The sequence below is a fragment of the Aspergillus homomorphus genome (assembly GCF_003184865.1).
Source record: "Aspergillus homomorphus CBS 101889 unplaced genomic scaffold BO97scaffold_35, whole genome shotgun sequence".
In the NCBI taxonomy this organism is placed as follows: Eukaryota; Fungi; Ascomycota; class Eurotiomycetes; order Eurotiales; family Aspergillaceae; genus Aspergillus; species Aspergillus homomorphus.
In genome coordinates, this window is record NW_020291921.1 from 287,564 (window position 1) to 309,688 (window position 22,125).

The 22,125-nt window shown below is 52.1% G+C and overlaps 10 protein-coding genes across 10 annotated transcripts; 6 read left to right on the top strand and 4 right to left on the bottom strand.

Annotated features, from left to right (window-relative positions):
* Positions 1 to 321: 321 nt before the first annotated feature.
* On the top strand, positions 322 to 1,386 carry BO97DRAFT_445274 (zinc-binding alcohol dehydrogenase family protein; the record flags this gene model as incomplete). The annotated part of the gene is made up of 1 exon (XM_025698531.1): positions 322 to 1,386. One exon carries the CDS (start codon positions 322 to 324, stop codon positions 1,384 to 1,386), a length of 1,065 nt encoding a protein of 354 aa, XP_025548925.1.
* Positions 1,387 to 1,782: 396 nt separating this feature from the next.
* Positions 1,783 to 2,522, top strand: BO97DRAFT_427194 (uncharacterized protein; the record flags this gene model as incomplete). The annotated part of the gene is made up of 3 exons (XM_025697185.1): positions 1,783 to 1,976; positions 2,057 to 2,344; positions 2,417 to 2,522. 3 exons carry the CDS (start codon positions 1,783 to 1,785, stop codon positions 2,520 to 2,522), a joined length of 588 nt encoding a protein of 195 aa, XP_025548926.1.
* A 2,782-nt stretch (positions 2,523 to 5,304) lies between these two features.
* On the top strand, positions 5,305 to 6,291 carry BO97DRAFT_160273 (uncharacterized protein). The gene is made up of 2 exons (XM_025690220.1): positions 5,305 to 5,853; positions 5,944 to 6,291. The coding sequence occupies exons 1-2, from the start codon at positions 5,571 to 5,573 to the stop codon at positions 5,970 to 5,972; spliced, it is 312 nt and encodes a 103-aa protein (XP_025548927.1). The 5' UTR covers positions 5,305 to 5,570; the 3' UTR covers positions 5,973 to 6,291.
* A 121-nt stretch (positions 6,292 to 6,412) lies between these two features.
* BO97DRAFT_160397 (uncharacterized protein) lies at positions 6,413 to 7,884 on the bottom strand. The gene is made up of 2 exons (XM_025690221.1): positions 7,327 to 7,884; positions 6,413 to 7,255 (listed from the first exon to the last, which is right to left on the bottom strand). Exons 1-2 carry the CDS (start codon positions 7,448 to 7,450, stop codon positions 6,657 to 6,659), a joined length of 723 nt encoding a protein of 240 aa, XP_025548928.1. The 5' UTR covers positions 7,451 to 7,884; the 3' UTR covers positions 6,413 to 6,656.
* Positions 7,885 to 8,558: 674 nt separating this feature from the next.
* BO97DRAFT_479829 (uncharacterized protein) lies at positions 8,559 to 9,676 on the bottom strand (the record flags this gene model as incomplete). Its single annotated transcript, XM_025700715.1, has 3 exons — positions 8,559 to 8,959; positions 8,998 to 9,377; positions 9,438 to 9,676. 3 exons carry the CDS (start codon positions 9,674 to 9,676, stop codon positions 8,559 to 8,561), a joined length of 1,020 nt encoding a protein of 339 aa, XP_025548929.1.
* Positions 9,677 to 10,078: 402 nt separating this feature from the next.
* Positions 10,079 to 11,631, top strand: BO97DRAFT_436672 (benzoate 4-monooxygenase cytochrome P450; the record flags this gene model as incomplete). Its single annotated transcript, XM_025697799.1, has 3 exons — positions 10,079 to 10,510; positions 10,597 to 10,660; positions 10,694 to 11,631. The coding sequence occupies 3 exons, from the start codon at positions 10,079 to 10,081 to the stop codon at positions 11,629 to 11,631; spliced, it is 1,434 nt and encodes a 477-aa protein (XP_025548930.1).
* A 2,780-nt stretch (positions 11,632 to 14,411) lies between these two features.
* Positions 14,412 to 15,378, top strand: BO97DRAFT_436673 (GNAT family N-acetyltransferase; the record flags this gene model as incomplete). The annotated part of the gene is made up of 3 exons (XM_025697800.1): positions 14,412 to 14,528; positions 14,718 to 15,272; positions 15,340 to 15,378. The coding sequence occupies 3 exons, from the start codon at positions 14,412 to 14,414 to the stop codon at positions 15,376 to 15,378; spliced, it is 711 nt and encodes a 236-aa protein (XP_025548931.1).
* A 129-nt stretch (positions 15,379 to 15,507) lies between these two features.
* BO97DRAFT_445279 (FabD/lysophospholipase-like protein) lies at positions 15,508 to 16,808 on the bottom strand (the record flags this gene model as incomplete). The annotated part of the gene is made up of 3 exons (XM_025698532.1): positions 16,742 to 16,808; positions 16,246 to 16,645; positions 15,508 to 16,138 (listed from the first exon to the last, which is right to left on the bottom strand). The coding sequence occupies exons 1-3, from the start codon at positions 16,785 to 16,787 to the stop codon at positions 15,508 to 15,510; spliced, it is 1,077 nt and encodes a 358-aa protein (XP_025548932.1). The 5' UTR covers positions 16,788 to 16,808.
* An 872-nt stretch (positions 16,809 to 17,680) lies between these two features.
* BO97DRAFT_457715 (uncharacterized protein) lies at positions 17,681 to 18,632 on the top strand (the record flags this gene model as incomplete). The annotated part of the gene is made up of 2 exons (XM_025699211.1): positions 17,681 to 18,029; positions 18,194 to 18,632. Exons 1-2 carry the CDS (start codon positions 17,779 to 17,781, stop codon positions 18,630 to 18,632), a joined length of 690 nt encoding a protein of 229 aa, XP_025548933.1. The 5' UTR covers positions 17,681 to 17,778.
* Positions 18,633 to 19,831: 1,199 nt separating this feature from the next.
* On the bottom strand, positions 19,832 to 20,341 carry BO97DRAFT_318586 (hydrophobin family protein; the record flags this gene model as incomplete). The annotated part of the gene is made up of 3 exons (XM_025691272.1): positions 19,832 to 19,888; positions 19,973 to 20,061; positions 20,125 to 20,341. Coding segments are annotated over 3 exons (363 nt in total), but the record flags the coding sequence as incomplete, so codon positions are not given.
* Positions 20,342 to 22,125: the final 1,784 nt, after the last annotated feature.

Consider the following 22,125-nt stretch of genomic DNA (forward strand, 5'->3'; position numbering starts at 1 on the left):
GAGCTGGATAGTGCTACCATCATCATTTCTGACGATAACCACTAACTTCAGCTATACCTCTAGGACTCTAGCTCGTCTACAGAGCGTATTAATCATCTCCAATACGCTAATCCGTCAGCATCTCACACATTAATCAGCAGAGCTGTGATATATGTCAGCAGAATAAGCAGCCCTAATTAAGTGCATATAAAACACTCAGTGGTAGTAGGTATACAGCATCCATCTCCACATCAGACCAAAATAGAAGTACAATCGATCCCAGTTCAATCACCAAAATCTTCCAAAACTAGCATCACTACCACCAAAACCAAAACCACCACAATGCCGCTTGCCATAACGCTCACCTCCCCACACACCGCAGCTTTAACACACATCCCGCCGCCTCAACTCCGCCCCGGCACCATCCTCGTGCGCCCTAAAGCCGTAGCACTCAACCCGACGGACATCAAAAAGATCTCCAGCGCAGCCTCCCCGCTGCACCTCCCTCTGGGCTGCGATTACGCGGGCACTGTCCTCTCCATCGATCCATCCACCTCCACCACCACCGACCCTCCATTCCAACCAGGCGACCGCGTCTTCGGCTTCATCTCGGGCTGCAACCCAGCGCACCCGTCCGACGGGGCCTTCTCAACGGCAACGCCCGCCATAACCGCCCTCCAACTCCCAATCCCCGACCATCTCTCCTACACCGAAGCCGCAACCCTGGGCATCGCCCTAACAACCATCGGCCAATCGCTCTACCAAACCCTCAACCTTGCTGCCCCCGAAACCCCGCTGTCAACCCCGTCCCCGATCCTCATCTATGGCGGCTCCACAGCAATGGGCACCATGGCCATCCAATTCGCCAAACTCTCCGGCTACAAAGTGTTCACCGTGTGCTCGCCGCATAACTTCCCCCTCGTGCGCTCCTACGGCGCAGACGAGGTCTTCGACTACCGGGACCCGGGCGCCGCGATGCGCATCAATGAGTTGACGGGCGATCGATTGGAGCTGGTGATGGATACGGTTGGCGGGACTGCGGCGGTGGAGTTCTGCGGGACTGCGATGTCGAGTTTGGGAGGTGAGTTCGCGACTCTGTTGGAGGATACGGTCGTTCCCAGGGAGAATGTACGGAGTCGCGTGACCGTCGCGTATACGGCTATGGGCGAGGAGGTGGTGCTGGGTGGTCATAGGATTCCGGCCAGAAGAGAGGATTATGAGTTTGCGGTGGGTTGGTTGCGCAGGGTTTGGCCGTTTGTGAGGGATGGCAGGGTTAAATCCCATCCGGTGAAGGTTGGGGCCGGGGGTCTGCGTGGGTTGGTGGAGAAGGGCTTTGAGGAGATGAGGGAGGGGAGGGTTAGTGGGGTGAAGTTGGTTTTTGAGGTTGAGGATCATGAGGATGAGTAGGGGGTGAGGTTTGGGGGTAATTGGGAAATGGGTTGTATAGTTCACCTGGTGTGTTTAGAGGAAGAAAAGGAGAGCCGGAGCTCATAGGTAGTGATACCGCAGAATCAATACACGAAGGCTCGGAAATGTCTACCGGTCCTTTGAATGTAAATGTTGGTAACGGCAATGCAGTCCTGCCAGATTTGTCTTGTTTGCCAGATGCTGGACGTGACAAACGAGTCCAGCTCGTCGTGCTTCTTACGTCAATCCTGGATTTATTCTTCAGCTCAGATTCTACGGTGTACGCGGCTCACACATTCAAATTACCTCTCTTTACTCTCGCTCTTCTGAATTACGCTACTTGTTTCTTTACTTGCGAACCAAATAACTCAGCCACCTGTGTAACCCGCCCTCAAAATGGACTACGGATTCCCCGCCGGACCCTTGATGGGAACCCAGATTGGCAAAGTGATGACCGTCGAAAACACTAACTACACCCTCGTCAACGTGCTCTCCGAGACGCTCAAACAGGAGTTACGCGAGCGGTGGGTCGTCTACGAAGCTACAGCCCCTGGCACCACGCAACGATACGCCCTGAAGGTCCGCTACCAGTGAGTATCATCATATCCCCACGCTTGAGCCAGACCATCGAAGCGTTCCCTCAACTAATAACTCCACGCTCATCAACCAGGACCGACACCGCAGGACCCGACGTGCGCGACCTCGTCACCGAAGAAGTCCTGGCGCGGATCAGCTTCGGGGCAGAATGCCAGGCCCTGGACGACTGCAGCGGCTCCGGATACACGCCGACCTTCCACGGGAGCGCCGAACTGCCCGAGCGCGAGAACCCGGTCAAGCCCGGCGGACATGTCCTGGCGATAGCCATGAGTCTTGCGCCCGGCATCAATGTCGCGAGAATGCCCACCCTCATTGACTCGGATATTGCGATCATTCGGAGCCAGGTGGTTAATGCTCTGGCGTGAGTGTGTCTGCTCAAGCTTTTTTAGATGCAATACACTCTACTAACCATGGGATTTGGGGTTGGAAACAGATACATGCGAAGGAAAGGCTTGAATTTCATCGTCAAGAAGGACAATATCTTCTATCATCCGATTAGCCGTGAGATGTATGTGCTTCTGTCCCCGTCGAGTCGATAGAGACTGTCTTCATGGGCTAATTGGTCTATACGTAGCTGTCTTGTTGGGCTGTCGAGGGCTTGGTGTAATAGGGGCTTGCCTCCGCCATCGAGGGAAGACGTCGTACCTACAACTCATTGCGATGGCGTTGCTTCTGAGTTGCGCCAGAGCCCCGGGTGAGCGGAGCTGCTTCGGCTACTTTTACATGGTGAGAATCGTTCGTGAGTTGAGATAAGGGTAGATAGTGCTCACTTTTCGGGATATTGGCAGTGACGTATCCGATGGGCGAATACCAAACTCTGGAAAGGAAGACCGGAGAAGTGATGGAGCGTGAAAGAAGTATTCGAATACAGATGATTCAAAGAGAGGTTCAAGGCTAGGCACGAATACGATGAGAACAAGATGAAAATTGCTCGGTTAGAAAAGACAATGGGAAGTCGGCTACGCCTCGCTGTGGCTGGGATTTCTGTTGCTTTTATCTAAGTACTTCTATCTGTCATATGTCATCGAAAATGTGACAACAAAGTATTCGACACTACCACCTAGCTTCAAGTGATGGGCGGGTCCAACTACTTATTCCTCCGAACTTCTCCTACTACATCCTGGGATGAACCAATCATATCCTCCAGTCAGCGAATAAGTTTAGATCCCCAGCATTCAACAACACATCGGTGCTTGCGATAAGGATGCGCAATCTTCAATCGCCAGGGCCAGGGTATTGGTATCAGCGCTGCGCATAGCTACAGACTACAACAAATGTCCGTCCAGCCACCAGACAAGATCTAAATCCTGCCGGATAAGCAGGTCTAATCATGCGGCTGCCCGTTACTTCATGCAGGAACTAACATTACAATGGATTGGGGGTCAATGCTCTTTGATCACCACGAAGCCTGCTCCCGTAGTAACGAAGCTAGTGGCCTGTACATACTCGAGAGCTAGAATTGAACATCAGACGAATTACATTAAGAGTATCATAAATCCGCGCGACCACAAGCACAACCTGGTAGTCTGCACCTAGATTCCTGTGTGTCATCGCGGTCGTACAGGTTTTCCGACCCCTGCTCATCTCATTGATTCTAGTTTGGACTGGGAGGGGGGTGGCCGGGGCTGGAGGATCTGGCTGGGGGGTCCTGCATTTCTTTTCCGCTTACTCGCATGTGACTTGCTTTTCGATGAAGTCTTTTCGACGAGCCAATCTTGCAAGTCTGATTGTGGAATCGTAGACACAATAGCTAATTTGAGCTCCCGTTTAGTAGATTCGAGGAGAATCGGACGAGTGCGATCCAATTCGCTCGAGAATTAGATGCGGAGAAAAGACAAGCGTTATTCGCTCCGTTCCATCTGACAAGCCTGGAGATGAGAAGTTGATAGTATTGGTAAAATTAGCTTTAGTCCCTGGCAAGCAAATATCGGGAGATGTCAGATAGGAACAGTCATCAAGCTTCCAATCAAGAAATGTTTGGTTCAAGCAGGGCAGGCAAAGTGCTCGAAAACCCCGGCGTATCCGTATCATCCGGGCCGCTACCGCCGACGACGACGATCCACCGGCATTGAACTAATTATATCCGGCTTTTTTTTTTTCAGGCAACATGATTGTCGTGAGTTCTGTGTCCGAGCAGACTAGACTAGACTAGACTAGACTAGACTCAGGATTATCCATTTATCGAGTGGAGAATACTGAAAAGTATGACGTGGGAAGTGCTTGATTGTCGCATGAGAATGAGGGGAGGAGGCTAGAAAAGCTTCCTTTTCGTGAGGGGCGAGACAGACAGACAGACAAACAGACAGTCAGCCGTCCGCGCGGTAATCAGGACGAGTTAATAGTGCTTATCGGCAAAGCCAGGGTGGGTTAGGCCCAGGCCGATACTGTCGATCCGCGGACGAATTACGTCGGTGCCAGATGGATGGCAGAAACGTTGCCGTTTCAGGCCCCACGATGTTTCAGGTTGAAGGAGATGCCTGAAATACGAAGTACGAATTCAACTGGAACATGAGGCGTGTGGGAGGAGGGGGGACTGTTGGGTTGATTTAATGTCTGGAGTGTGTGTGGTGTGAGCAAATTGGATGATGCATCAGCAAGTCCCTCAGAAAGTAATTCTAGATCGGCGACTGACTGGAATCCGCAACCACAACTTTTACCAGCCAATGATGAAGCCATCTCCGCTTGGTCAAGCTTTCGGCAGGGCGGAGGAAAGAGGGTCGATAAGATGGGAATGATTTTACTAAGCAGTTGAGAAATGAGGAAAAATAATTCAGTCAGTCCAAATGAGTGCAATCGTCCTTTTTATCTCTCCTCCAATTCCCCTGGTCCATCAATCCATCCAAACCCCAGTGAATCCAAGCCAGTCATTAAAGTTGACTCAGGGCATCCCAAGGACTCGATGCGCAGAGGTGGAGACGCCGCCCGACGAAGACTCGCCAATGGCAATGGAAGCCGGGAAGTCAGCCAGCTTGGAACTCAGCCAGCAGGCCGCGTGGGCAACCAAAACCCAGTCTCTCTTTTCATTCATCCTGTTCCAATTCTGATTTATAAATAACAGTGGGCCCCCTCTTCTTCATCCTCCGAATCACTGGTCGTACATTTTTTTTGCTTGCTTGCTTGGTGCGGGCTGTTGACTCGCTGGCTGCTCTTAATTAAATCCTGTACTTTCGCTCGCTACTCTCTCGGTCGGACTCCTTCTTCTTCTTCTTCTTCTCCTCCTCTTTCCCCTCAGTTTTACTTCCACCTTACCACACCACCTCCCAATTCACCATCAACAATCCCGGACTATCCCGCGCTCACAATCGAATCCTCTCGAAAATATCGGAATCAAGATCGAGCATGCAATAAAGAGGATATCCGCCCACTCCCGCCCACTAGTCCAATCCGAGTCTACTCTCCCACACTACGCATCGTACTCGGACCACCAACCTCCCCGATCACAATCGAGCCACTGCATCGACTATATACCCACTACAAGCAACAACAATACCGGCACAGACCCGATCGCACGATCGCATCACCACCACACCTAACTTTCATATCACTACCTCCCAACCAACAACCCCCCCACAGAACAATAAATCAAAATGGGCACCCTCAGCACCTCAGCAATCATCGTCATCGTGATTGTCGCCTGCTTGGCCCTCGTCTCCTTGGGCGCCGCCCTCTTCAAAACCTACGGCGTCGGACCCGGCGAGAAAGAACGGCCGTATAACTTCTCCCGCGAGCAGGAATCCTACATGCGCTCCGTGCGCTTAAAGAATCTGGGCTTCTTCCAGCGCGAGTCCATGATGGGCTACCCCGGAGGTGGCGGCGGTGGGAGCGGGAAGGGTCTTGCGCCGCCTGTTGTGCGTGATGTTGAGTCTGGATGTAAGTCACCCCCCAGTACTCTAAATTTGAGTATGCGGGTAAAACAAGTAAAGAAGTGGGCGCAATGCTAATTTTGATTTTGGGGGATAGATTCGGAGAATGAGTCGTCGCATTACTAGGATCCGTACGTACCCTCGGGTTTGCGGATTCGGTCGCTACGCTACGCTGCTAAAAGCGATTTGTGGAGCGTTTGAATATATGTATGAATTGATGATTACGGGGTTTTTCCTTTTCCTTTCTTTCTTTTTTTTTTCGCTGTCTATGCTTGCTTCGGGTGTTTATATCTTTCCCTTTATCATACCCCACGGGTTGTGATGTCGATTTTGATGGGTTTGTTGTCTTTTTTTTCCCTTTTCCAGCGGTGCTGGGTTGGGCGTTCTTCACGTGTGTATATGCTTTCTAGATTATACCTGTCTATCTCTTCTTTTCTTCATCCCATTCATCTGTGTGTTCTTAACTATGGGGTGTGTCTGTCTTGAGTCGTTGAAAATGGGGGATCCTTGATTGCATACGATCTTATCTTTTGTTGTATCCACTGGCAGGAATGTGCAGGAGCTTCTAACCCAGGAATGTGCTGTGACTATCCCTCGAATCAAACCCCACCCCACATTCCCAAGATCACCCCCTCCATGTCCTCCCCGGGGAAGTAGTAGCTCTCCGCCTTCATCCCCCGCACCACCCCGATCAACGTCGCCCGCTCCGCCTGCGCCACCTCCCGGAACGCCTCCGCCCCCAACACCACCGCCAGACTCGCCGTCAACGCCGCCGTTGGACCTGCCGGTTGGCCACCGCCACCCCGCAGATCACCCGCACCGTGGTGCGGACTCGTCCAGCACGGCGAGCGCCCGTCGATGCGACACCGGGGGCCGGAGCCGGTCGACGTGCGGATCGTGTGTCGCCAGTAGCAGGTTGATCAGCCCGAGCGATTGGGTGGCTACGATGTGCGTGTCGTTGAGAAACCATTGCTGCGGGAAGAAGAGCCCCTCGGACGGTGAGGCTGGGGTGGTGTAGATGGGTGTGAAGGTGGACGGTGCGCTGGAGGCCCAGTTTTGCCGGACGGTAAGGAGACGCTCGTAGCTGGTTGATCTCTCGTCCGGCGATTGTTGGGGGTGGTGGGCAGGCGGGAAGCAATATTGGATGATGTGCGCCCCGATGACGAGCAGATGGTTGACCCAGACGTGGTCTGGAGAGGACTGCGTGGGAAGGTATTGCGCTACTGTGGTCCGAGGTATACGGAAGGGCCTTCGCTGGGAGATAGCCATATGGAATTCCTGTCGGAAGCCGACCCAAAAGGCGGAGGAGCGAAGACCGTTCGCTGTCTGCACCGCGGACGAGGCTTGCGCTTCGAGGAAGACCTGAAGACCGCGGTTGGCGGTGGAGGATGGAGGATCGATGAAAGGGCCTGTTGGATTCAGCTGGGCTGTTTTGGAGGTGCTTTCGAAAAGCATGAACGAAGAGAAGCGGAAGGCATACTGTCGAATTCTTCATAGAACCGAAGAATCACCATCGCTGCAAGCAGGTTCTCGTCCATGATCGCATTGGGTTCGTGGCTGGCAGCCCTGAGACCAGCGATAGAGCGGCTGTGATAGGCGAGCATAGACCCTCGCCAATTGCGAGACCCTCTTGCAAGCCATATTGTTGCGTGATTACGAGTTGACGTTCTTCGGGAAGAGTGCTGAAGTGTCGGGCGGATGCGGAGAGGATCGCGTCTAGGAGGGGCGGGCAGGTGCGCGCTCTTTGTGGAACAACGACAGCAAAATGTCGCTCCGGGTCACAGAGATCGAAATGACGTCGTGATCAGCGGCTGGACAGACAGACTAGCAACGACAACATACCCATAACGCCTGACTCTCGACGGAATATCGAAGGAGACACGTTTCTTCTAGGCTCAATTGTGCCTGCGTCACCTGCCTTGATGATTTCGGTGATGGCAGGCTGGCGCGGAGAGGTGTAACGCCGAATGTTTCAGGGCTACTCCATGCATGTCCTGTGCTGACAATATCTGTGGATTGAACCTGGCATGATGTACGGCTGAGCGCATTGAAGTCTGCGCCAGTCTCGGCTTCGTAGAGAGCTACCAAGGCCGGAGTCTCGTCAACATATTCGAACGCAGCGTTGTCTTGAGAGATTTAGCTGCGATTATGACCAGGAAAGACTTCATACTAATATATTGTATTTGGAGCATCATAGGAGACCCACGCATATTCTGCGCTGGTGGTATGCGAGAACTGCAACTGTGCGCTGGAGCGAACGCATTCTCTCCCGCTCATTGACATCGCTGGCATTTTGGGCGGAATCACCACCTGTTGAAGACAGAGATTGAGTTCTTGATCAAACTGAAGGGAAAAAATGATTGAGGAAGGAAGGTTTGAAGGAGATGCTTACATCGTAGGTGGTGTCCTAGAAAGGATGCGTAAGCTATTAGCAGCCCACGAAGGACGGATCTCCCGGAACATACTTCGGCAATGCTCACTGAGGTTAAGTCAGAAGCGTCCAAGACCTCGATTTACTCACCAGGGTTGACGCCTTACTGGCATGCAAGGCAGGGAATCGATGAAGTTTTGATACTAGTGGTGGAGATTGAGAAAGCAATCTCACAAACTTGGAAGGTTCGGCGACGGTTGCCGTTTAGGTTACTTAATTTACCGCCAGCCCCGCCAACGCACGGTTGGTTCAGCGAAATCAACTAAGGAACAGACCTAACTTTATAGTCCATCATTCGGGTCCCAAATCTTGAACCATCGCTTGTCCATTTCCGCTTCTCCTTTCTCATAGAAACGCAAGTCTGTGCTCAATCGAATGCGCCCCTCCACATCCTCATTGCGTCCGCTGGCATAAATGGTATACGGATAGTGGAAAACCACGTCGCCCGCCTCATAGTCAGTGGCCAGCCATCTATGAGTCTCGGAAGTCGGATGATCGGACACAAATCCTTGAGGTGACTTGGCCAGCATTCCAACAGCCATCATATTGGCGTTATAGGCGGAGAGGTGCTGCTCGTCGGTGGAATTAGCAGCGCGAGTGGTGAAATCGTCCTCGATCTCTCTTCCTAGGGCTGCGGAGTCTTCCAGATAGCACAGGCCTCCGCCATCGATTGAGATATCACCTATTAAGTCAGCAACACAAGCGAATCAAGGAGCATACAGGGGACTTGACTCACCAATTGGCACCCAGGCAGTGAGGCAATATCAATCACCCCCTCGCAGGAAAAACTTGTCATAGTGATGCCTGCTCCCAGCCCAAAGGGAACATTATGGCGCAGCATAGTCCAGTGGAACAGGACGTGCTCCTTCCAGTCCATCAACTGCCGGAAAAATTGCGTCAAAGCGGGATGCTCGACAAAGACTCGGTACTTGGGGTCAGAGTGGGCATTGGTAAGAGCGTTTGCCCCTACAGGATCAACGGGCAAGCCTTGGCCACTAATACCCTTGTGCAGATCAGGATGAGACGACTTGTTGAAGATACCATCCCGCGGGGATGACCCTGGCTGCAGTAGAGATGTGTTGGCGTATGCTTCGAAGTAGCTTGGATTTGTTAACAGAGGAAATTAACCCCGGACGTTCACATGCGGACAACACACTCACTTTTCTCTGGCATCTAAAACATCCTCGCGGGGAATAAATCCCTTTACGAAGAGGTATCCATCTTCCTGAAATCGATGGCGGAGTTCGTCCAATGGAAGTGAGGGAGAGGAAGCCCGCAGCAAGCCAACTCTGTCGCTGTTGATACGACCACCATTCTGCCCTAGACCATCTGGCAGCCGTGTTGATGCAGAGAACTGAGTCTCAAGAAACTCGGAATTAGGATTTTCAAAACAAGCCATATCGTGATCGAGTGCGCGTGTACCGTGCTGACCCCAATTACGCTACATTCGGGTTATATACCCATTTTCATGATAGATGAAACCATGGGCTCACTCGCATGACTCTCAAATGATCTCCACCACTTCTTCCCTTTTGCTTTTCTGGGTCCTGTTCTCCCTCCGTGATTGTGCTTTGCATGGGCCTGCATGTAGGTGATAGCCAGAAAGCAAGGCTCTCGCCGATGATTACTAGTTTGATACTTTGGGTGAAGTTCCCGGCGCTAACCGTTTCCGTCCCTTGGCCAGAATCCGGGGTAAGTATACACTTCCACGCAGCATCGACACATTATATCAATCGAGTCTTGCTCGATATGATTACTGAGATTCTCACAGATCAACTAAGCATATCTCAGCGTCAAAGTCATGTATGTCAAACTGCTCCTCGTTGTCTGCCATATTCTCTTCTTCTACTACGGCATTCTTCCTCTCATCAACTACTTTCGGGACCCCAAGGGCCTTCGAAAGTACCCGAAACCCTCCTTCTGGTCGGGCATCTCCAACCTTCCTCTCGTCATTGAGTCACGCAAAGGGACACGATATAAGCGACTCTTTGAAGCGCACAAAAAGCATCCTACCCTCCGCACCGGCCCAAATACACTGTCCTATGCAGACCACAAAGCCATCAAAGACATCTATGGTCACAGCACGACATGCACGAAAGACCTGTTCTATTCTATTACAAGTGGCTCCCACTTTCACCTTGCCGACGTGATTGACAGGAGCGAGCATCCCCGCAAACGCAAGGTTCTGTCCAGTGCATACGCGCTCAAGAACCTCGAATCTAGGGAATACAAAGTCGCCGATATGATTCATCGCATCATCAAGGCTTTTGACGCACGACGCACAGACCCCCTCCCCGAGGGCCATCGCCCCAACCAGAGGATTTGACCGTCGACTACCGGATGTGGACGAACTTGTTCACCATCGCGGCGATTGCGAATATCGGTCTGAGCGAGGACGTTCGGTTCTTGGATTAAGGAAACGACCTGATCACCTCGGAGTCGATGGATGGGACCGTCAAAAGAGTGAGGTTCGGAGAATGCCACTTTGCCAATGGCTCGGCCACGTCCACGCTTGTCTGGTGCTATGACTGGTACCAGACTTCCGTGAAGGCCAGCAAGCTCTTCTCCACCACGTTTCGCAGGACCTGGAAGCTCCGCAGGGACTGGGACGGGATCGTGTACAGCAGGTCCAATAATCGGCTCAAGCGGTATCTGAACGGCGAGAAGCTGGATGACTTCTTTTCCGCGATGATGGCGGACAAAAACGGAGGACCACATAATCTCGAATGGGGCGAGGTAATCGCCGAGGTGAGTATCATGATCAACGCGGGGTCCGATACCACGGCTATCGCGTTGGCCAATACGATGCTCCTTCTCTTAAGAAACCTAGATTGCTTGCAGAAGCTGCGAGAGGAGGTGGACAATGTCATGAATGAAGACGAGATCGTCGCGCCATACGACAAGGTCAAGCATCTGCCTTATCTTCGTGCCTGCCTGGACGAGTCGATGCGCCTGCATCCCCCGGTTTCCTTTGCCTTGCCTCGCCGGACACCACCCGAGGGGACCACCATACTTAGTGAGTTTGTCCCAGGAAACACCTCGGTGGGTATCTCGGCATATGTCGTGCACCGGAACGAGACCATCTTCCCAGATTCAGAGGCCTATAAGCCTGAACTCTGGCTGGGCGAGAAGGGCAAGGATTTGCAGCCATACTTCGTGGCCTTCAGCACAGGCGCGAGAGGGTGTATTGGTCGCAATATCAGTTATCTCGAACAGACAGTGCTGATAGCCTCGCTGGTGCATCGCTATGAGTTTGCGTTGCCGCATCCTACCTGGGAACCGACCCCACATGAAACTACCAACACAGGCCTTGGTGCTATCCCGATAAAGATTTGGCGATGGGGAGAGCATTAGTACTACTGCACTAAATTTGAAAGTCATCTTTTACCGGCGCTAGGTGTTCCACTCTAATGCAGAAACGAAGAGACGTTGAACCTCGTCGTTGGATTCACAAAATGCAAAAAGATACCCGGCTACGAGCCATAGACCTCAAAAATCAAGCTCCCGAATCAGTCTATTCCAAACTTCAATAATTCGCTGTGTGTGCTCTTGCGGTACTTAAGGATCGGGACCTGTCATTGCCTTAGAGAACAACTTCATAGACACCCAGCCCTCGAGCCCAAGTTCCTTTAGAAACACCTTCGCAATCCCCAAGACGGGAATATACCCACCTCTGTCCTGCTTAAACAAGAAGAGCCTCGCATTGTGGTCCCAACTTATACGACTGCTGACCAACCACATAGAATGGATAGCCCTTAATCAGCCCCTATCTCATCCTCTGTCTACCTTGGTGATGATCTAGTAGTCGGGGACATGGATTACTCTTGCCTGTTCGGGGAGAAGAGCCCTTCGGCACAATGGTCGGATTATCTACACTTGTTCTCTTAACACTTGTTTCTTCCCTCTAGTCGAAACGTCGACATCCTCAATCAAGACCTTTCGTCGTTGTGGGTATATTGAGAACAATGTAAGTCATTACAATCTGTCTCATTGCCTTGTGCGAAGGTGGTAAGGCAATATCAAGTATACTGACTGACTACCGTCCTTAAAGCCTTCGGTTCCCGCTTGGAGCCTCCAAGCCGAGTTGGACTTTCACTCATTCGACAATCGCATACCTACTCCTCGACTACGAATCTTATACCTCAACCCTTCAATTCGAGATCGTTTGTTCTCGCTTCGGCAGGGAACCATTCGGGCAATCCTGATATCTTCCCGGAAAGTTAAATGCAGATCACCCAACTATCACGCCATCGCACTATGAGTAATTTAAGTTATTCGAATCCTTGCCTCACTTGAGAGTACAGATAAGTACTCCGATAGAATTAGATTGAAGAGGCCACTTCCGATGCTTCATCGGCGTGACAGTGCTCGAGAACTGACATCAACGGACATTTGCATCGGCATAACCTAGGTAGCGAGCCTAATTAGGCTTATCGTGAATCGCTTATCATCCACAAGAATCGCAGATGACCCGGTCGGAATGACCGGTTCCGGCCCATGCACTATCCCAGTGATTTATGAATGAAGACCTTGGATGAAAACGGATGGCTTGCACGAACCCAAAGGTCGAACCGCAACGAGTAATTATTGCATCTAGCTGGTTCGGTAGGCACGTGCCATTCTAAACTCTATACCTCACCCCAGTCTGCGGATAGTCTCGGCATTACGTCGCCAAAGACCATCCATCTCATCAGTCTAGTCCCTACCAGCCCTCTGAGATTCGTCGAGCGTGCATGTACCGGTGAGGGGAGAGGTTCGCGATGAAAAGGCTAACAAGCAGCGTGGGAAATTTCCAGACTAGAACGCGCCGGGAGGAAAGGGGCGGTAGTGCCTGACTACTTCAGCATTATGCTCGGCTGCCTCGCAACGATTTAGTGTCTCATACCTCAGACACGACGCATTTCCGACTTGAAGCATCTTACAATGCTCTATGTAAGGAGACTTGATCTACAGTGTTTGTCTTGGCGCTGACTGAGCGGTGAACATCCTGCTTTTGAGCTTGGCGAGGACGATCCTGATCTTTGGGGTAGGCCACGGAGTCTTCAGTCTCTCAAACTAACGCCCGTGGTCAAGCGATGAAGATGGTAAGCATCATCCCAGTCATCTGCTCATACGTAATTTGATAGCGCGTGCCTAACCGTCATAAATCACATGGTGGTACGAGGACATTCCTGGAAACCAAACTTCCGTCCGGCACATAATTCAATTTATGCTTAGGTGCAGTGCAGCTCCAATGCACCAAGACGACAGAGGCGCAACTGGTGACCAGTCAAAACAGGCGGCAAGACTCGAGCCACATTGAGGCAAGACGTAACAAATGGGCAAGATGATGTGACTCTGCATCGTCGGACTGGCGGGAATCACCGAAGCCATCTCCAATGCGGAGTGAGTGGACTTTTGTCTCGTTCCTTCCCGGCAACAGCCCTCCACCTCCGAGGTCAAGACACTCGTACAGGTAAGATCTGGTGTAGAGATGTCCAATAAAGAAAAGGAAGCAGTGCACCTTCATCCTGCAGGCATTGACTACGATAAGCCCTGCTGTATCGACTGGGGCTGATAGGTTCGAAGGCCAGAGTGATAACCCCGGCACAACCTGCCGGAAGTTGCCTAGTGTTTGGGGTATGACCAAACGAGGTCGATCTGCAGCCCACGATTGGTTCAAGGGAAACAAAACGCAGCGGTGAGTCCCGTGACCCTACGCGTCGAACTCCCAAAATCGGAATAGTCTTGGACGTCACGGGCTGCGGAGTAGGACTTGCCCGATTGAGAATCAATGGATTATGGCTGGGTTCTGAGCGAAGGATGGCGTCGGTATAAGATGTTCCAGCCTGCCTCCCATGCATTGTCTTTCTCTCTCTCCTGTCTCCCAGTTTAACCCGGAACAGTGTCAATACCCCAATCTCACCTGCCTGGTTGTTTCTGAATAGCTTCCCATTCTCTCCCCCTCTCGCTTCTCCCTTCCCTTCTATTGTCTCGGTCTTTTCGACTCCCATCAATAGATGGCGATCTCGCTTATCCCCCTCCGCCGCCATTCTCACGCATACACCATTGCCCTCTCGCAACCCATTCGCAGACACAGTAGGAATTGAATTGAAATCCCATTGACCTACTTTCTGTTCCTTGATACCTTCATCATGGCCATCGAGATCCATCCTCTCACCAAAGCGGATATCTCCGAGGCCGTAGAATGCGTTCAGAAAGCATTTGCCGACGATCCGTATTTCCGCTGGATATTCAACAAGAGATCTGGGGTAAGTATGTCTCCATCCGGAGCTGGGGAAAGGCAGCGGACTCCATCCTCCCCTTTGCCCCATCGTTGCCTTTCCTCCTCCGGATGATGTATGATAAGAATACATGTAGAGAGAAACTCCACGCCCACTGCATTCCTCCCCCATTCCATCCAACCGGTCAATAACCGTGAGATCCAAATCTTTTTCCAGTTCAATTTGCAACGCAACGCCGCCTCGATGGCCGCGCATTTCCAATACGGGCTCTCGTGCCAAGCGCCCATCTACATCGCCAAAGCCACCCCGTCCGCCCTCCCCAGCGACAAAAGCCCCACCACCGACATCGCAGGTGTCTGCTGGTGGTTCCCACCGCAGCCGCTCTCCGAGCCCGTGTCCTGGACCGTCTGGGCGCAAGACTGGATCCTGTCGTTCCGCCAGCTGCTTTTCAACATCAAGTTCGGCGGCCGCGGCGGACTCAACATCCGGCGGTACTGGCAGTGGAAGCAGCAGCAGGAACGCACTCACCGGCAGATCTGGACCGATCCCCGCGGGTATTACTTCTGCAATGTGATCGCCGTCAACGCCGAGATGCGGGGCATGGGCGTCGGTCGTAAGTTGGTCGAGGCCGTTACACAGAAGGCCGATCTCGAGGGCATGCCCTGCTACCTGGAGAGTTCCAAGGGGTTTCCTAACTTGGTTATCTATGAGAAGTTGGGGTTTGAGTTGGTGAGTGAAATTGAGTGTGTGGATGGGAAGGATGCTTGCAAGGTATGTACATGTCTTTGTTTTGCGGGCTGAGATGCGTTTGGCTTGTGGGCCAAGCTAATTCCTCTAGCTGTATTGTATGATCCGTCAGCCGAAGAAGGCCGATTAGTGTACTACCTCCCGTGGTGGTACATACCTGGCTGTGTCGTTTGGGTTTATGGTTTATGATCTGTGAGCGTGGAGCGACTGCTTGCTTGCTAGCGTGACATCTGAGCAACAATCATCCCAGCGTATTCATCTACAAATCAAACAATGTCATCTGCTTCTCGTTGGTATTCTCCCTCTTCGCGTCACCGTACACTGCCGCCGCAGCCCGTAGCACAGTACTCTCCACCTCAAACGCAGCCAAATAATCAATCGTCTTGCTCTCCACCTCACTCGATCTCTCCCAATCCGCCATCCCCACATCCGCAACTCTCTCCCCCACATTCAACCGGAAGTAGACATCCGCCGAACCCTCAAACCTCCCCTCCATATCCTGCGCAACCGCCTCCGCCTCAAAGCTCAGCGCCTCGACCACGGAGACGATCCTCGTCGGCAAGAGCCGCTGGAAGACGCCGGGCCTGGCCAGCTGCACCGGCGGGGGCCTCCCCGCCCCAAGACTGAGCACACATCCCAGCGGCCGACGACCGTCAAACAGCCGCCGCGCCTCGTTCAGCACCATACGACAGGGGTTCTTGGTACCGAGACTCCCATCGACAAACTCCTCAATATCCACCGCCAACGGCTTAAACAATCCCGGATAAGCCGTCACCGCCCGCCCCGCCTGCCACACCGTCAGGTCGGGATAGTCTCCCGCCCGATACGTGCGATACGAGCATAACGCTCGCGCGTATTCCATGGCTTCTGCACTGCGCACGCACACGAACCTAGATTTGCCCGGCCAATCCCAGTGGAATTGCAATGTCAGCTCTGACGCTCAATCTCTGCCTCTTCTACATGAATTTCCCGCAGGGTGGGGGGGGAGTGGACATACACTTTACAACCTCCCGCAACCTCATCCGCAGCCTCCTCAGCACCCCCCTCAATTTCAACCAACAACTTCGTCTCCGGGTCCCGGGCATGAGGGTACCGGGCCACGATCTCCCGGATCGCCGCCTCCATCTTGCGGGCGCTGTATTGCCCGTTCCCGCCGCGGTGTTTCCTACGCGAGAAGACCCGTTGGACGAGCTGGCGGTATTCGGTGATGGCTTCGTCGACGGAGAGGCGCAGCCGGCCCAGCAGGAGCGCTAGGAGCCCCCCGTGCCCGCTGCCGCCGATCAGGTCGAAGAGCTCGTGCGGTTGCGGGGTCTCCGCGAGGGCGTGCTGTTGTTGGATGCTGAGCGTTAGGGATTTGAGGATTATGAGTTGGCTGATTGCTGTTATTCCGCTGCCGTCTGGAATGGAGTTCAGCTTGGGTTCTTGGGGGGTTGAGGTTTGGGGATAAGGCTGGGGGTTTACGGCGGGTGGAAGGTTGACGTAGGGCTGCTTACCGAGGGAGAGGAGTCGGAGGGGCTTTGGGGAGTCTTCGTTGGACATTGTACTTCTCGTGGGATTTTGTAATCTGTGGATGGTATGCGCTTATTTATTGAGTGCTATATAGACTATCTATACTTATGTTCATTGATAGACGGTGATGGGACAATGAGGCTGGAGTCTAAGCGCTGAGCTTGGCGCTGGTGCTGGCGTTTGCGCTTGGGGCTATTTTGGGAGGCCAATGGATTGGAAGACTACTGGATCGTATCGCGCTATTATTCCTAGCGTTCTTGCACTACGTTGAGGAGAGGGTTGTGGTTAATCTATCGGCTGGAATCATGAGCCTTGAAACTAGGAAGTCGACGCGCTGTCATGTTTAGTGCTCCGGGCATGCAAGGCATGTCTGTTCGCCTATCACCCACTAGTTGGGTGCATCTACCATTTGAAGCTTGAACACAAAGGGCCAGTAACTAAGGGACCATAGGAAGTAGTCAATAGGTGAATATAGTTCTCCCTTCGTTCAGATCTAGCATGTGAAAAGGCGAGTCTGCGGGTCGGCACGACTGCGCGGCCCGGTTAAATGAGCCTAAGCCATGTGTCATTATCTACTTATTGTTAGCATGGAAAGGGATAATTATACTTGTGCAAGCTTACTGCTCTAGTTCAGTGCTTGGATGATGATTCACGATGATCCATACCTCACACGCCGTATCACGTTCTGTACCTTACAGGCTTTAGCTGACAAGTAGATCGCCTCGAACAAGATTAACGAGTTCATTTACTTTAGCCAGGACCTTATCAGCATAAATACTCCCACAACTTTATGCTACTTACTGACTGAGAGCGTCTTCTCCTCACTCTCCATCCCCACCACCATCCCACCACTCGAGGTAACAGCAGCCTTCCACTCCATCTACCTTATCACTTTTCCCAGCAATCTCCACCAAAACAATCCCCACGCACCCCAATCTGATGGCAGCGCGACTGTCATCCTCCGCGTCGCCAGTCGCCAGCTCCCCCGCACCAAGACACCCATCGAACTTCAGTCGGCGTGATGACCTGTATCCGCCAGAACGCCGCCATCACCGTCCCCGTCATTCTCCGCTACGACGCAATAGAGAACAATTTCATCGTTTATGGAATTCAACCTCCTCCAAAATTCCCCGGCGTCAGGATCGACAAGATCTACAGCACCTTATCCGAGGAGGCTAAGACCCAACTGATCTGCCAGGTGATTGAATACCTGTTAGAACTTCGCGGCGCACCCGTGGAAAGAAGGGGACGTGGTGGGGGGGAGGGGGGAGGGTCAGAGTCGCGGTCAGAACTTCCCTGATGTCGTAAGTATGAGTTGCATAAAGCACTAGAAGTGTGGTCGTCTAATTCTTCAGTCCACTGATTGTTTTCTTTTTTTTTTCTTTTCTTTTTGGTCTCCTTTCATCGTCAAAGAAAGCCTTCTGCTTCACTAACAGGCAAGACACGATCATGTCTTCTCAAGCAGAGAGAGTTCGTGCGCGATCCCAGACAATCCGCGAAGACGCCGCCCGACTCCTTTCGATCCTGGCGGACCGGGAAGGTGACGAGTTCGCAATCGAAGAACTCCGCCAGCTCGGCATCCAAATGATACCAGTCGACCGCTCCGTCGGCGGCGACGATCTTCTCGCCTTCAACCCCTGCTTCTTCCTCCCCAAGTACCCCCCATCATTATTCACCGACAACCCCATCGGCAAAGACAATCTCGATAACGATTTTCGCCTCGATCTCGATGCTTCGAGCCTGGATGCTGAACCTATTCAGCTGGGCGGTCACTGGTGGTACCACACGCGAGAATCGAAGCCAAGGTGTGACGGGCGTGAGCGTGCTGGATTGATAGCGGATTCCGACACCCTTGCCGAGTTATCTAAACTGTAGGTGTTACCAACGCTTCTGCACTTCCACTTCAATTGGGGAGCGGTCGACGATCTATTAGCCAATGTAGTGGTTCTTTGCTGACATTCATCCTTCCTCCTTCCTGCCCTCTCACGGGGGCGGGAATGAATCGGACTTAGGAAATAGGAGATATAACGACAGCGGTTGGACAGGTAGCGTATGTTATGCGATCGCACACGCTGCCGAGAAATTCCCGCATGTGATACTGGATATGAAGGGCTGCACGACTGCCAATAACACCAGTCTCGGCCGCGATGAGGTTCTGACTGTCTTGAGAGGATATCGCGATCACCTGGTTCTGGACGGGTTTCCATCTTTCGAGACCATGCCGGTGCGTGGAAGGCCCTCCCCAGCGGAGCTACAAAGGATGTTGTAGAAAGCAACGTCTAGATCTTTTTTCTGATTCTGCCCGGCCCACAGACTCTTGTCCTCGGTAAGCTGCTGGGATACCAGGGAAGAATCCTTCAGGTGCATCATGACGGAGAGAAGTTCGTCTTTCAGTACTCGGAGCTTCTGGACTTTCGGAACAAGAATCTGGATTTGCCGGCGCTGTTTGTACGGTATAGGACTGCTCGGCCTATTGGGGCGTGCTCGAATCCGATGACCTTGTGTATGCGGTGATTGGTCGTTTGTGAGTGGTCCTCGGGATGTGCGGAGGATGGATTGGGTCGATCGTATCCTTTAGGTTTAAATGGCTTTTGTGGTTGTGATTGGGCTCAATGATGTTTCGAAGTGTGAACGCTCTCTTCGATCTTCTCGTACCCTATGACCGATTGGGAGCATAACTCGTAATAAAGGGGGAAGGCAGGTACAGTAGTACTTGAATATCGGGTTGCTTCTGCCAATTGAAAGGGGTCTCGTAGTGTGTTCCCGAGACAGAACTACAGTAAATTAGATGATAACGCCGCAAGTGTAGCCAGAAGAAGTTCCGTAGAGGATAAAGATAGCTTCCCAGCAGCTGCAGCGTATTGTTTCTGCTATACACTTGCACTGAGTTAGAGAGATAAAAAAATGATATTTATTAAGGTGTGGTAATTATGTAGACCAGGAATCACTTTTTCAAAAACAGTCTAGTGGAACAAAGAAGGGGATGTTCGAAAAACGGGTCTACTCTTGCCAATGAAAGAACCGAAGAATAAAAACCAGCAATTTCGCCCAATGATCCTTGCCCGAGGGTTGCTTTAGATGATGGAGCCCAGAGCAATGCAAGGAAGAGAGACACCCAGAAGGTCGTTGCTCTGCGATATGGTTTGTTAGTATCAAATTGTTTTCTTCTGGCGATATATCATCGCTGCAGTGGGAAGGAAGGAGGCAAAACTCACGGCCGAAGCACCGCTGTCTTGGCAGCAGGCAATGTTCTGCTTGCACTGCTGGTTCAGGATATCCTGGGCATTGATACCGATGATAGGGACTGGAGAAGATGAGCGTTAGCATCTGCTTGATGGTCAAAAGTCTAGGAGATAGCGAGACATACTCGAAAGATCGAGCTTGGAGCACTGGTCGAACAGACCAATACCCTGAGAGCCGGAGCCAGAGCCGGCAATGTTGCTGAGAAGACCAGCCAGAGCACCGGAGTCGATGGTGGTGGTGTCACCGGCGTAGGTGGCCTTGTTGCAGCAGGAGAGCTGGGCCTGGTCACCGCACTTGTCGGAACCCTGCTTGACGGTGTAGCTGTCGGGGACGGGGAACCGGGGCTTGTCGCCATGGGCCTCGCGGACTTCCAGGTTGCGGGCGGAGGGACCACCGACGGCAGCGGTGGCAGTGGCCAGAGTGGCAGCAGCGAGGATGGCGAAGAAACGCATGATGATGGTTTTCAAGAGTGAAAGTGTGGTTGTTCCTTTGGAAAAGCTTGGTAGAAAGTGTGAGAGTGAGAGTGAGAGAGAGAATGAGTGAGCTGATGATGAGAAGGAATCAAAAACCGCGGAGCAGAAGACGGTATAAATGCCTTTTCGGAAAGTCAGTATCGTTGAAGCTCATCCCCAGCCCTTCCGTAGCTTGGTAGAAAAGGTTGTTTTGGTAGACATTCCAGTTCCAGTTCTTCGTTGCATTCCTAGCAAGGGAAGCTTTCCGGTTGCGGCGCTGGGGGCCCGCGTTGCAATCGACGTTGACGGGACGGCGTTGCACGGCACCCAAAGATCTCGGACATCATGATTGCGAACCCGATGTGACGCTGTTCAGGGCCCTTTCTTCCACCTCTGACTTTGCCGTCCCTTGATCCCTGGTTCAGATGGTGAAAATGCTTAAACTTAGTTTATGAAGGGGTAATCAAGAGCAGATCCTGTCCCGGAAACAGTGGCATTGAAGTCTTCCATTCTGTGCGGCATTCCGCTCCTTATCGCGAGCCCTCATAGTTCCAACCAGGGAGGACAAGAGAACGAGTCATAGAAAACAACAACAAATATTCTAGACCCGGTATCCTGAACGTGAACGTGCAAGTTAGCGGAGAGAAAACTTTGCAGGCATGAGGAAAAATCCCTCACATGGTTATCCACATGCCCTCGCTCTGTGTCTTGCTTGTTTCCTAACCTGCAATTTGCCCCTTCGTACGCGCAAATGATTCAGACGATTTTTATGAGGATCTGCGATAAATGCAGAACTAGTGCAATTCCCCAGAAAGAGTTCATGCACCTCGGCTATCCTGCATCTGCATCACTTCACTAGCTACTGTGAAGCCTTGCTCAAAACAAAGATCGTGTTAAACTTGAAGATGGAGCTCAGTGCAGGATGCAGTGCGGGCCGAAGCATAGTCCACAACACAAACGGTAGATGCACCAGTTTAGACCCACTACACACAACGACAATCTTTAGCAGCGGGCGCAGAAGACATCTGCGCAAATGACAGCCGCCACCGATCTGATGTTCTCTTTCCGTAACCGCCGCTGCAACTCTCATTTTGCTGGATCCAGAGTCAAGAGAGTCAGAACCGTACGGACAGGCAATCCACCGTGGACGTATTATTGGATGCGCGACTGCGTTCAGTCTAGAGGATACTCCACTTCAAATGATCTATTCAATACTTTCTTCTCGTCGCAGTTGCTGTCGCTTCGCCGCTGTCGCATAGTACATTGCTGTAACCATATGTAATCACCCGCAGCCGGGAGTGCTTCTGTTCATTGAGTGATGGCTTTGCGACTCCCTCAGGCTGCAGCCTCGATTTCGTAATCAAATACGCAGGACCAGGGAACCTGGTGTAAGGTACATTTTATCTTAGTAAAACCGCATGATCTGACCAGTCAGTTGTGGCTATCAGTGACGAGGAGGAGGATGGTTGCATTCGCGTATCTGGCAGCCATCTGGCCGGCTTGATGGCAATCACAATCACAGTACATGGCCTGGCGTACCACCTTATTAGCTATATATACAAAAAGAATTTCGAATCCGTAAAGCTTGTCAGCTTACCTGTCGTTATACAACAGCCTCTGGGACTCCTCCATCATGTCGATTGTGTATACGGTTACGGCCGGAACTTTCCCGC

Coding starts and splice junctions, on each gene's coding strand:
- BO97DRAFT_160273 (XM_025690220.1), top strand. CDS start 5,571: ATGGGCACCCTCAGCACCTCAGCAATCATCGTCATCGTGATTGTCGCC. Junction 5,854..5,943: donor GCGTGATGTTGAGTCTGGAT/GTAAGTCACCCC, acceptor TTTGGGGGATAG/ATTCGGAGAATGAGTCGTCG.
- BO97DRAFT_160397 (XM_025690221.1), bottom strand. CDS start 7,450: ATGCTCGCCTATCACAGCCGCTCTATCGCTGGTCTCAGGGCTGCCAGC. Junction 7,256..7,326: donor GTTCTATGAAGAATTCGACA/GTATGCCTTCCG, acceptor TGAATCCAACAG/GCCCTTTCATCGATCCTCCA.